The following is a 13,688-nucleotide window of genomic DNA, read 5'->3' as shown; positions in this document are numbered from 1 at the left end:
ATATCCCACTGATACACAAACACCCACACAGGGTACGCGTTTATTGCGTTCTGAGTTGGATGTGCCACACATTGCTCACCATGTTTTGTCAGTCACTTTGAGGTCAACTCTCCCTGCCAAACAGCACATCATTTTTATCTCATATCGTCCTGATATCAGCACACTGGAGCCTGACACTTATGCTGTTGGTGTTCCACATCCCTGTGACTCAGTAGAACCCATAACATCTCATAACATCTTTGTAAAATTAAGCACTAATATCAGCTGAGCTGCTCCTGTCTGCATCTTAACCTCAACTCTGCTGCCACTCTGCTCAATTCTGCTAAATCCCTCGACATTTAGTGTCAGTGACGTGAAGTATAGTTCTGAAATGAGAAAATATGGTAGCGTGACTTCACACAATGGCTCATGGCCACACTTGTATAAACGTTTTGGATCATTATTTTGCTTGAACAGCTTGTTATTCAGGATGTCAGCTTCAAGTTCAGTAGGTGGATGGCATCTATTCAAGCATAGTCACTTGTAAAATGTCTTGAAACAGAAAAATAACACCATTATCATCTGTAATGATACTTTAGAGTCAAAAACAGGAGTATCTACATACTTCATGTTCAAAACTCGCACATGAGATGGTAATACCGCACCCCCTGCCAAGTACACATGGTTTCCTGCCAACAATAACAGATGCCAGTGCCAAAATAAAAAAAAAAATGAACAAAAAAACACTTTGTGCCTGACCACCTTGTTTTTTTACTCCAGGTTGAGCTGGACCACCTTGGTGCTTCAGTCCACTAGACATTCCTAGCACTTCATCTGTTACCCATCAAATCATTGCAGGTACTCTGTGGTGAGACAGATTTTATTTTCCCTCTGTGAACACTGTGTTTTTATTAGATGGAAACTAAACATGTTGCATACGACATAGTTGGAAGAGCCACTTCGTTAATGTGTTCATGTGTGGAAGAAAAGGGGAAAAGGGAAATATTTCTTCATTTAAAGTTTGTTTGCATGAGTTTATTTCAGTTTACATTCCTTTGATTTCGGGGAAAAAAGTCAAATGTCACCTCTATAAAAAAGATTTGAATCACCTCTAATAATGATAGAACATTATAAAGTTCTTAAATAAAGAGAATTACTTCTCAGTGTGGACATTGAGATATAGAACAAATGAAAAAATGAATGATTTCTAACATATACATGTGAGTTGTGTTTGGTTTGTCAGTTGCTCATAAGTTTTGATTTTCACTGTTCATCAATGTGCTGTGGGCTGGTGGCACAGCATTTGTTTCTAAAAATCTTTACAAACAAATAACCTAGACATTGTGATGCGATTTTGTAAAGCTTTTTGTACATTGTTCTTACAATAAATGTACAGATGTTTTGTATTTTAATAAATTCACTCATATTATAGTCTTACACATTGACTCAGACGTGTACATACCTAACAGTACAAAACAATAGTTTATACATTATAAGACAGATTTGAGAAGAGTTGGAGAATATACCAGCTAATATATGTAAAGGTGTGTATTTGATAACATATGTGAGCCCTGAGAATGTTCTCAGTTTAAAGTACTGTTGTTTTATTTGCTTTCATCTTCCACACACAGTCACCCTCACACACACACACACACACCACCCACACGAAACCCCACAACAAAGTTTCAGAAAAGAAAACTGAGAATGCCAAATGAAATAGGTTTTCTAAAATATAATTTTTGTTTTGTAAAATGGTGTTGGGCTTTCTAATTTTAATGACCTATGTGAAATTCTGTTGGGTTTGTGGATCTGCTATTGGACTTTCTGAAATGTTTAGGAAATGTTAACGTGCTTATCGGTTGGTTTTTTGTCCTATTTTGTACCTTAGGGCCACCGTAGTTTACCTTGCTCGCTGCCCTCATATCTGCTGATGATGACGTTATACTGCAGCTCCTGGGTTCCAGTTCTCGCGAGGTTATGGAAAACAATCCAGACGCCCTCCTTCGTTCAGTTCCCCTTTCCTCTCTAGCCCTCCCTTCCCACGCCCCAGTGCGCTGTGGGATAGTGGCACTATAAAGTATATCCTCACTCGGAGAAAGATAAGAAGCCCGAGACAGGAGGGGGATGAAGATGGCGGACGCCAAGCAGAAGAGGAATGAACAGTTAAAGCGATGGCTGGGCTCGGAAACGGACCAGGAGCTTCCTATTCTGAAAAAGAAGAAGACGAAGGTGAAGTTCGATGATGGCGCCGTGTTTCTGGCCGCTTGCTCAAGCGGCGATACTGAGGAGGTGCTCCGTATGCTTGACCGGGGCGCTGATATCAACTACGCCAATGTAGACGGTCTCACCGCTCTCCACCAGGTTTGTGCTTGCTTGCCTTTGGTGTTAATGTCAGTCATCTGAACAGTTGGCACCATTAGACACAAATATTGGTTTACTGCTAGCGACTGCTTGCCATAGAACACCTGTCAAATGGAAGCCATTCTCATCGCGTTGTTTACTTACCTAGCACACTCGTATTTTCGACGCAGAGAAGGGATGAAACCACTGTCTTGTGTCTGAGCTCGATTATGTTGTAAACAGTCTGTACACAGTTTACTGAATACAAATGTGACTAAGCAAGCAAGTTGAACCCTTCGCTTTCCGGGCTGACCACTTTTTTGACTCGATAACTAGCCTGAGCCTATATTTCTCAGCGCCTGGGTGCAGTCTAATTGCTGTACTACTGCCATTCAGATTCAAACGTTGTCATTTTTTTGCGAATTATTTTTTATTAATTACAGTCTTTAATGTTTTTCTTGTCAAGAATAACTGTACAGACTAGTTCAGATGGTTCTATAAACTAGTCTTTTTCAGGAGTAGATGCTGTCATTGAAAGAGGCTAGATCTCAGGACACTTGGTTACAGCAGTGGACGGCTACTACCTGGCTAGCAGTAAAAGTCGTTTTTGTTGATAAATCCTCGGCTCAGCAGCGACTGAGGCTACTCTCTGGAGAGAAAGCAGAGGCTATCTAGCGTTTAGGTCATTTTATCACAAGCGAATGTTACAACTGAATTGTTTGTCATTTTTATTTCACATTACCACTGATCTGCATCAGTATTTAGTACGTTGTTGGTTACTGTGATAACGTATTAAATGTTTTAAGCTAACATTACATTAGCATGCTACGATAACTGTTAGCTGTTTGGTGGTTTAGCTTAGGTTAATTCATTCACTAGCTGGCCTAAGAAACGACGTCCGCTATGACACACGGCCTTGAGATAAAAAAAATGGTATCTGTGTTTTGTTTCGACTGAACCAGAAACACATCTCGATTGTTTATCTTATTGCCGGAGAGTCAGCCGTGACAAGCTAACTATTCGCCCGCTAACTACAGTTGCTACGTTCACTAGCTTCTGTGCTTCCAGTGTTACAAGATTGATGAAAATTCGCCCAAAACAAGCAACTTTAAGTTAGAGTCCCCAGAACAGGCAAGCTAGCCTACCTCATTGATTAGGTGCAGACTCTCACTATTTATATGTACACTTACAGACAGATTACTATTAAGGTAAAAGTAATACGGCTTATAACACCAGTCCAGTAATAAATCCCAACTACATGAAGCTGATGTAGTTCAGTTCTTCTTCAAAAATCTGGTGAGTTGCTGTTTAAACTACGCGTGTGTATTTTTACGGTTGCAGTTTGTGGTACTGTATTTTGATTACCTCATTTAAGCCGATGAGGCCCAGATCTATCTATCTATCTTTGATCAAAAAAATGATATCATCAAAGGCAAAACTCAAATAAATGGTGTTTGACGGACCATTTCAGTTAATGTAAGCCTCATTGAGGAGAACGAATCCGTGTTTCTTTAATCGGTGCTGGCATGATGGACAACATCTGCATGATGTGCTTGTTTTCACACTTTCACTGTCATTAAAAGACTCCCCCACCTGAGTTTGAATCCAGTCCTTTAATCCACGTCCTCCTCCTCTTTTCTTCTGTATTATTTCCACTTAGTTCTCAGCACAGTGGCTAAAGACACAACGTTGGTCTCACCTTTTTGTCTCTCTGAACCCTGTGTGCACGGGGCATAGAGTGGCCTGGTGGAGAAGAACCAATAAACTGTATTGAGAGAGACAGGAGACATGCAGAGCAAGTAAGCAACTACTAATGAGAAGTAACTCCAGAAAATCCACATCCTGCAGCTACTAATTATTACAAATGACTTTACAGAAATCTAGAACAAAGTTGCACATTAGCAAATTTGGCAACTGTAAATGGCATCTTCATGTATGAGACCGTTTCAAACCAAACGGAGCAAAATGTCCTGTTTACAAGCTTTGTGGAACCCAGTTGTATCCTGTTATTTATGGTAGATTAGGGGTTAAATCTTTAAATTGGCCCATTCTGGGTTTGGAAAGGGTTCAATGGAATTTGTGAGTATATTGACACTTGTATATTGCTTGTAGTGATGCAATATACATGTGTAATAAGTTAACACAAGTTGTCAATGGCTGTAAATGAAATTGAATGTTTTTCTGCAGTTTTTAATATCTTTAGAGTTGAGCAGTTATATTTTTATACCCCAGATGTTGCAATTAGGTACCTCATTCTAAAGAAAACAAAGTTCTGGTTATTGCTGGTAGATGGGAGCATTTTCCGTTCACTTTATGACAAAAGCAAGGATTGTTTCTTATGCTGCTTGCTTTGATAGTGAATGATTGAAGGATGAATTCGCATTAAATATGTAATGGTGGTAAAGATCACCAGTGACCAATGTGGTGACACCATGGACACATGTCCACACATGTGAACAATAATTCACTGATTTGATATTTGAAGAGCAAGTTTTCTGCGATAGGTTTAGCCTGACATGGTTGTATTTGCTGTGGTATAATATTGCTAAAACATGCAATTAGAAAGGCTCCCCTGTGCAAACTCTTTGGGTGAAAAACGTTGCCTTTTTTGGGGCCCATGTCCAGGGATGAGCTAGAGTGAAGAAAGAATTTGCAGTGCTGCTCTCCCGATCGAACCATCTCTGGAGACGAGAGGCCACTCTAAGTGTATTTGTTTGTGTTTGTGATATATGCCGGTGTGTGTGATCCCTGGGTTTTGGGGTCTTACAGAGGAGTTTAGTAGGGTTGATGTAGAGATTTGTATTGACTGCACTAATCCCAGGTTGAGCTGATGTTGGTTCTCTGTGATGGAGCGAAGATGAAGTGAACAGACAGTCTCCGGTTGCCTGTCTCAATGACTTATGTCACGCTTTTTAAAAATTGATTGAAGACAAAAACTTAGAGTATAACTATTCAACCGAGTGACTGACTTCTGCCTTTGTTTTAAAGTGTGTTATGTTGTGACATGGTGGCTCAGTCCTCATTTGGTGCAGCAATATCACTCCCAATGCTAGTGACCAGTGCAGGGTTATTAATACCACCACCATAAGTTCTCCTAACTGGGTTTCAGGAGATGATACTAAGTTTGGGTATGACTCACAGTCTGTAGCTTTGCTTTGTACTGCAGCTCTGGTATCACTTAGGCAAGAGGTTGTGTCTGCATGTGAGTCACAGACATCTTGTAAGTTTAGAAATGACTTTTGACCGAAGGAAATGGAAATATGTCCAGAAACTGTTGTCTCAACAAAGTGATGTGATTGACTGAGGCAGGCAGTTTCACCAAAACTCAGATTGCACAGATGCAGGTGGATTTTGGAGAGGATGTACAAGTGAACGAGGGGTCCAGTTGATGTGTGGAGGTTCCGGATCCACTTTCCCATTCGCAAAACTCGTCTCTGAGGGTAGCATTCCAACTCCTCTCGTCCTAGCTCGGGCATTCCTCACATGACGGTTGCTGGAAACCATAGCAAAGAGAGAGCAGAGAAGACATTCCTCAGCTGTCACCTAAACCCCTCCCCTTCAGTCATTCTCCCTGGCCTGCCTTTTCCTTCACAATGCCAAGGGCCAGCTCAGTATTACCCTTGGAGCTCCACCAGTAGAGTGGAGGTAACCAGGGCTTGTCACTTTATGCTATAAAATCTCCACACTGACCTACACCTGAACTTTTCTCTAGCACTCATAGCCATTGTTGATCCTTTGGTAGCAGGGCTCAGCTCAGCCTTATATGCTAGAGTTGGACCTTACAATGCCCGTGCTGTGTTGACATTACATACCCTCATTATGCTCCTGAAGTGTATGAACATTATCTTGCACTGTCTCCATGACAACGGCTCAGAAGGTTGCTAGTCACTTGTGTCGGTGGATTTGCATGGACAGAGTGGGAGTTGCATAACAGACTGTACAGAGTCAGTCTTTGGCTGTGCTTAACAGCTTGAAATGAGAATCAGCATTGCAAGTTTGTAATGGAACAGTTGCAGCGCAAGTGGTGGCAGATGACGAGATGGCTGTTTCTTTTCATCCAGACCAGCATCAGTCATGTTAATATGTTACATAATTGTTGTGGTTCTCACTGCAGCTCCAGCGCAGATATTCTCTGCTGTGCCTGAGGTTTGCAGTTGGCCAGTGAGAGGAGCAAAAAATAAAAAGTGCCATTGACATGTCCCTGTCCTGATAAAGGCAGTGCGGCATCCTCTTACGAATCCCAAGCCTCCTGTCTGACTGCCTGAGGGGAAAAAAAAAATCCTGCCTTCTCATGTGGAGAGGCCCTTTAGCTGAGATGGCCAAAAAGATATGCGTCACTGCGTCAAGAGATCTTCTCTGATGCTCTCACCTGTCTTGGTAAATGAAAATGTGAATCCACATATATTAGTCAGGACTTTTGTTCAATACATAGTAACTCCCAAATCCGATGACCGGTAGATAAAAACTAAAAAAAACATTTGATTTATAGAAGTGGGCAGCTTCCTGTGTTCATCACCCGTGAGCCTGTCTTTTTTTTTGATTTCATGCTCAAACCATGTCTTTAGCTCAGGCGTTATCAGCCAGATGACTGGCTTGGGGGTCTAAATTTCATAAAAGCACTTACATTTCAAAATGTTGGTTTGTTGAATTAATTAGATACCACTGTTTTTGTGGTAAATTACTCCAATAATGAGCTTTTAACAGGATCCCAGTGCCTTACAGTAACTCTTCTTACAGGATAACTGCTTACTTTAGAGGTTTGCTTTCAGAACACTTTTCTTCCAAAAAAACAAAGACCGCACAAGGCTTTGAGGTTATTGTTTAATGCCGTCTTGGAGGCGTAACTACGGTCACTCATGCATTTCTTACATATTGCTGAATACATTAGGTGTAATTTAATAATTCATGGACTGGAATCTAGACGGTCTATGTTTTCTCGTTCTTTGTCTTGCTCGGTCCCTCTTTGAAGCCTTTTTCTTCCTTGAATATGAATATCTGTCAAATGTTGACATTTTTTTATGCCTAATATTCTAGACCAGCTCAGAGTATGAAATATGTTTGCATTTCATTTCTTACCATTTTTTTTTTTTTACGTACATTTACATTTTGCCTCAGGTTGCATCCGCTTAATCAGTTTCTCAGACAGCTTTGCAGTCTTAGAGCACAGTATAAGTAGTATTATTGTGTCTTGATTTAACTAGCCACATGAAGGAAATTTGTCAGTGACCTGCAACCCTTCCCATGAGCAGGATAAATAGTAGGAGCAACATTACAAGTACAGCTTGTTTGCTTGCAGTGACTTATCATTAATTAAGGTGTTTCAGTATCAACTGACCTTTACTCACCTGCCAGTAATGCTTTGATTCTTATTATCATTTTATTAATCACCACCACTGGACGGTAGATGCACGGGTATGAGACAACTGAGACACCCTTCCTAACTAGAAGTAAAGGTCACCAGAGACAATGCAAGATTCCAGTCTTGATAGAATCATTGTAGTACTATTGTATGTTCAACCTGCTAGTTGACTGAGAGTTAATTTTAGAACCGGAGCCCAACAACATGCGTTTGTTACCTGTATATAATTGGCAGTTGTCTCCTTGTCAAGCTGGCGTTACTCGCCGTTTCATTCCAGTTCTCTACCAACCCCATAATCAACAGCAGGAAGTCTCCGTGGTGTTTGCGCACCAACATTTTGTAGCACGCCTGTTCAGTTACTGATTGTGACTGATTGAGTTTTTAAAAAAAAAAATGTTATCTTTTTTTTTCACACTGTCTCAAGACGACATGTCTGACATGAAAACTGAAAGTCAGAATGTAGTTCTCATTAGAATGTTACATTTAATTGTAGCAAACAAAAATCCAACTTTAAAACACCAAACAACCGTTTTTTTTTTTTTTTTTTGCTTGCCTGTATATTGGTTTGGACTCTTTTTGGATGCTGATAAGTTTGGGTAATTTTGTTCAGTAGGCCTACATAACTTTGGATAATGTCTGGACCAGGGCTTATTATCTGGAGTTAATCCTTTAAAATGGCTCATGAAACCTTTTGACATTTACTGAAAGGACTGTACTGTGGACTACATATAAAGATAAAAACATGCATGCTGCAGGTGATTGAAGTCGGGGTGGATCCTGTGTATTCCATCTCTGTTTATGACACCACTGTGATAACGCATAGCAGGGATAAAACGCAAGATACATCCCTGCCAGAATATCTGGAATAATGAGGATTACAGTGAAGAATTTCTGATTTGTATTGCTGCAGCTTAGAACTGGTTCACCTGGGGTCAAAGCTATAATTTCTCTATAGAGTAAACCTGCTGCCACATATATGTCCAGTGCTGGATAGACGGCAGATTTATAGACTTGGGCATCACCTTTTCTATCTTATGTTGCATAGAATGTCTCTATTTTACAGTAACTTGGCAGCTCTGCTGTAGATTGATTTAGATAAATGATGTGCTGATCTCAAAGCAAATATCGCCAACCTCACTGCTTATTGTGGTTTGATGTCTATAAGCACGTTCACGTTGTTGCTGTGTTAGTTTGACCAAAAGTCAATAAAAATGCATGTAAACATGTTCGTCTGACCGAAGTCGTCCAAAATGAAGCCTCTCAAAGCTGGGGATCAATCACTTCCGCATGTGTGTGCTCATCTAGACTCAAATGAGCCGTGGTGCTCTGTACATGCTCCTAAGTTCCATCTCTTTGTAAATTAATACTGCTCTCATTCACATTTTTTCTGCTTTTTTTTTTGTCAGAGAGCTAAACGTGTCTGAAATTGTGACTGAAAATCAGCCCATTAAGACTCTGTGTGTGTGTGTGTGTGTGTGTGTTGGCTTGTGGTCACTGAAAGCATTTCCAGATTTAATAAAATTCAGATTTTATAACCGCAGCGTCATCTGACAAAATCGCTTTCAAGACACCGTCCGTGCAGTGAATTGTGCTTTACTTCCATGTACGATGAACTCCCTCAGAGAAACTTAGAAGTTACAGAATGTCTTTATCGTTCTCTCTCACGGTCCGTAATGTTGTGATGAATGACTCAGTTCCACTCTCATGCATTTGTACTGGGACAGGGAGGGAGGTTTCTTTTAAATGGCCAAGTAGATCTGGGTCTGTACCTCGACTCAACTAGTCAACGGACCATTCAGAGCGTATGCCTCTTAGATATTTATCACCATACATATTTTCATGGCATTGTGGAATGGTTTAAGAGCTTGATGATAAATGACATGTCGGCTTCATTGCATGATGAGACGTTTGTGTGAGACAGGATCTTTTGAGGTGCCATAACAGTTTAATGACCAGCGCTTGCTTTTCTGACTGCCCTTGCCTTTTTGAGCGCTGCATAGTATTGACCTGCTGTGAAATGTTTGTGGGATGACTTCACATTGTTGTTTTTTTTCCTACCCCGTGGCACATAGTGTCTGTCTTCTGCTTAAGCCGGGTCTTCTTGAAGCCATCACGCCGTTGTTTGCTTGGCGGCAATCACATGCCTCATGCTGAGTGTTTTTATGAGCTGTTTTTGAACTGCAAACACCTGGACCCAGAGCCCATGAATTCCTCATTGTCTTATGGAACAGCGAGTACAATTAAGGGAGAGCACACGCATCCACTTGCTGTCTATTGAAGGGTGATGTTACAGTCTCTCCTTTTATTCTCAAAATAGGAAACACAAGCAAATATGGCAATAGGCCTTTTCCATAAAACTAAACTTTGTGTCTAAGTTTTTGGTCATTGTTACATCCTTCTTCCACACCAATATAAAACTTGCCATCAAATGAAGGATACAAGTCAGGATTTTGCATTTTAGCTTTTTTGACGCACCTATTAGTATATTAAGGATTTTTCCAATAAATCTCATTAGTGCTGATCTTTGAGTCGCCATAAGATTGAATGAAGCTGCTTTTTGCTGTGATGCTTACCAATAGCTGCTGGTAAGCACATGCAGGCAATGCTCTTTTAACAGTTTTTTAACTTTAACTTTTAACTTTAAGTACTTTGGAATTGTGACTCAAGTAGACCTCATACTTTATGCAAGCTTGCAGCTGATGTTGATTCAACATCACAATCTAATTAGATTGTTTTAGTAAGTAATAGTGGTACCTTTTGATTTGTCCAAGAGATGACAAAGATGTGCCATTTTTAACAATAAGACTGAGTGGAAAGTAAGACCTTTTTGGTTTACAGGATGTCATTGTGGTGCCATCAAACAAAAGGTTTATTCCCATGTTATGTAGAGCATAAATGTTAGGTCACTGATTCCAATCAAGCTGAGATGTTATTACACTGTAAAATGAATAATTAATGAACCAAGACCACTCAGGCTTCTGTATAGAGCACAAAGAATTCATTAGAATACAATCCATTTAGGTTGCAAGGCCAAGGGTGCTTCATAGATCATGTCAGTTACATTCCATATATTTTATGATCAAAACTGCTGTGTAGTAATTTTAATCAGTGATTTAGTAAATACTTGTAAGACCTTGTTGCTCATCTGCCTTACTAAGGTGGTGATGGTAGGAGGGGTCTGTGCGTTGGAGATTTCAGGCCAAAGAGGAACAGGAAGTGGCTGTTTATTTTTCTCATTTCCTCTTTGAGGCTCCACTTGTGAGCCTGCTCCTTCCACTCCTTCTGCTTCTATCAGCGGACGCCAGCATAGCATAGACACATGCACACACATGTATGTATCCATACAGCTGCGCCATGATTTCACGAAAACCAGGCAAACAAGTCTGCACTCATCTTTTGCATGCAGTGTGTGGAATTCCTCTTTCTAACCAGTTTGACATGCAGATATAAGTGAAGTGTTCATTTTGTCTGTATGCTCTTAGCCTTCTTTCTAAATGTAATCCCCTCTTACAGTATTGTTGTTGACCTGATCTTTTTGTTTTTATTTATTGTTCGGGTCATTGCAGAATTGGCTGTATCTGTGTAGTAGCCATACAGTGTTACTCTTTTGAAGATCTAAATCTATGCTGGCGGTGGCTGTTTATCTGTGAAATGCCGACAAGGCAGATGCCAGCATCTGTGCTGCCCATTTAACCACTTGGGTATGTGCTCATTGGTTTGAGGAGTGATGGGGAAGATGGACGTGGTCCTGTGATCCATGTTCAATGCCTATTTAGTTGACCGTCAATGACTTCTGACTGAGCTGTTTTCTGTTTAGATACTGAAGGGTTCTGTTATATACAAATACTAACTGAAGTTTTTACTCTTCGTGGGTATCTAACCTCTCTGCCCATCAATACCAGTGACCTCCTTGCCTTTCGACCACTCATTGGAACCATACTTGGCTGTCAAGCGTGGCTATTGTTTTGGCTGCAGAGCGAAAGCCCAAGTGAAACATACAGTTAGAATCTTGCTGGCATTTTTTTTCCCTCTCTTCCACAATCCTGGTCTTCTTTTTCCATGGGAATCCCAGTGCCATATATGGTCGTCCTCGGTAGCTGAAGCAGCAGCAGCTAGAGTGCTAAAGGCAAAGACTGTGTGTGTGTGTGTGTGTGTGTGTGTGTGTGTGTGTGCTCATGTATGTATGTGTGAGTGTTTGTAGTCTAGTTACAGCTCCAAACAGAGCTCATCTCGTTGAGGGACCCAGCTGGTCGCCCTGCAGCACTTCAACCCTCCCCCTCATACCCTCTGGCCTCCCAAACCCTACCAATTGTACAGGAATTGTGAGCCCTTTGTCTCGTACATAAACGCACACATGCTTACAGATGTACACTACCTCACCACAGGAACAGTCATTCTTTGTTAAAATAGAGATATGCCAGTTATCATATTAGCCATGTCTCTCATGTCTTGTATGTTAGTTTCAATTGAATTTTGAATACTCGCATTGCACTTTGAGCTTACCTAACACATACACACACTCATGCAAATGCAGAGACATAATGCACTCATACTTACATGCAGGCGGTAAGAAGGAATTCCTTTTGTGGAAGTGGCTGTGTGCCTCTGAGCCAATGACGCAGCCCATGAGGAGTGGCCAGAGCGCTGATGCCTAAAGCCTCAAGGCTAGGAGTATTACTTATCTGGGAATTTCTTCACTGGTATGCAAGACCAGTGCCTTGCTTCTTTCTGGAGAGAAGTTGTACTACTAGAGGGGGAGGGAGTGGAGTAAAGTAAAGTAAGAGGCCAGTTCTGAACTCCAGCAGAAGCTACTTTTGTTGTCCATCTTATTTCTCTATATGGGAGAAAGCTAATCCTCAGGCTTGAGCCAAAGTGAGGAAAAATAGAATAATTCTATGTTTTTAACCTTTTATTGTACATGCTCAGGGCTCAGTAGATGTTCTGACCGCCATTTTTGAATGTCAGCAACCCTCTTCCATACTTGAATTTGTGCATGTAATGCATCAGAAAACGTAGATGATGTTCATGCTTTCTTGTCAGATACTAGAAGCTTTTTGCTGTGAAAATGACACCAGTTTTCCTCCTCCTACATGACTGTAAGAATAAAATTGAAGAGTCTCCCAGAAAGCACAAGGTGAGCTAGTCTTTTAGGGCCTGTCCACACTAACATAACATAGATATTTTGCAAAAACAAATATTTTGCTCTGCATTTGCACCTCTCATCCACATGCAAACAATGACTGAGTAGCTCCATCATGTTTCGTCCATTGTTTACGTTTGATCTCGCTGCGCCTCACCTCCTCCAGCACAGTATTGTGACATCTGGCTCACTTAAATGAAGCAAAAGGTGCTTTGAAAAATATCGGATTTGTATCCCATTTAGGATCACAGGTGATCAGGGTCTTTGTGCTGGATTTGTACTGTTCAAAAAGTCAGATCTGGGCGACTTTTGCCTGCAGTGTGAACATAGCCATATTCTTCTTTTGTATTTCGAGGCGTCGTTAATGCAGACGTTATTGTCACCTCTGGACTGGCATGATTGTTTCAGTGTTTGTAGGATTCTATGCCTTCTTATCTTGACAAACGAAGTGGATAATATCTGTTTAAAACAATACCCAGAGTAGCGTTGTCGAGTGTTCTTTTTAATGCAATACATATGCCATGAATCAAAGGTTATTTTATGTCTTGTTGTTCGGTGCTTTTATCCCGACCAAAATTCATTGGGATTCTTGTGAAAGTGTTTTGCCAAATATATACACCCCCCCTCTCTCTTTTAATCTGTGGGACTAAAGAAAGGAGAATCTCATTGTAATATTTTAGTTGAAGTAAAAGAGCTCTGGTATCACTAGATGTCTAAATTCAGGTATTGGAATCGGAACAGAACCTGAAAAATGTGACTCGCTGTTTACTTTATTACTCTGTCAGTCAGTCTGTCTGCCTGTCTGTCTCATTCTCATGAAAGTAGTGAGAATGGCAGCCACTGACAGTCTCAGAATTTTCCTTTGTTTCA

General features: G+C 40.7%; 1 protein-coding gene across 6 annotated transcripts in view; it reads left to right on the top strand.

Annotated features, from left to right (window-relative positions):
* The first annotated feature begins 1,982 nt into the window (after positions 1 to 1,982).
* ppp1r12a (protein phosphatase 1, regulatory subunit 12A) overlaps positions 1,983 to 13,688 on the top strand; it is a 40,898-nt gene continuing 29,192 nt past the window's right edge. For 4 of the 6 annotated variants that reach the window (XM_072377720.1, XM_072377718.1, XM_072377715.1 and 1 more), the window contains exon 1: positions 1,984 to 2,340. In XM_072377720.1, coding sequence (XP_072233821.1) covers positions 2,104 to 2,340 — 237 coding nt within the window. In that variant the 5' untranslated portion in view covers positions 1,984 to 2,103. Of the gene's footprint in view, positions 2,341 to 13,688 lie in introns of all 6 variants that reach the window. The other 2 variants (XM_072377716.1, XM_072377717.1) reach the window with 2 other exon arrangements.

The sequence above is a fragment of the Leuresthes tenuis genome, unplaced genomic scaffold, assembly GCF_036924035.1.
Source record: "Leuresthes tenuis unplaced genomic scaffold, fLeuTen1.0.hap1 SCAF_23, whole genome shotgun sequence".
NCBI lineage: Eukaryota > Metazoa > Chordata > Actinopteri > Atheriniformes > Atherinopsidae > Leuresthes > Leuresthes tenuis.
Note: the sequence above shows the minus strand (reverse complement) of the source record. Positions and strands in the feature narration are given on the sequence as shown.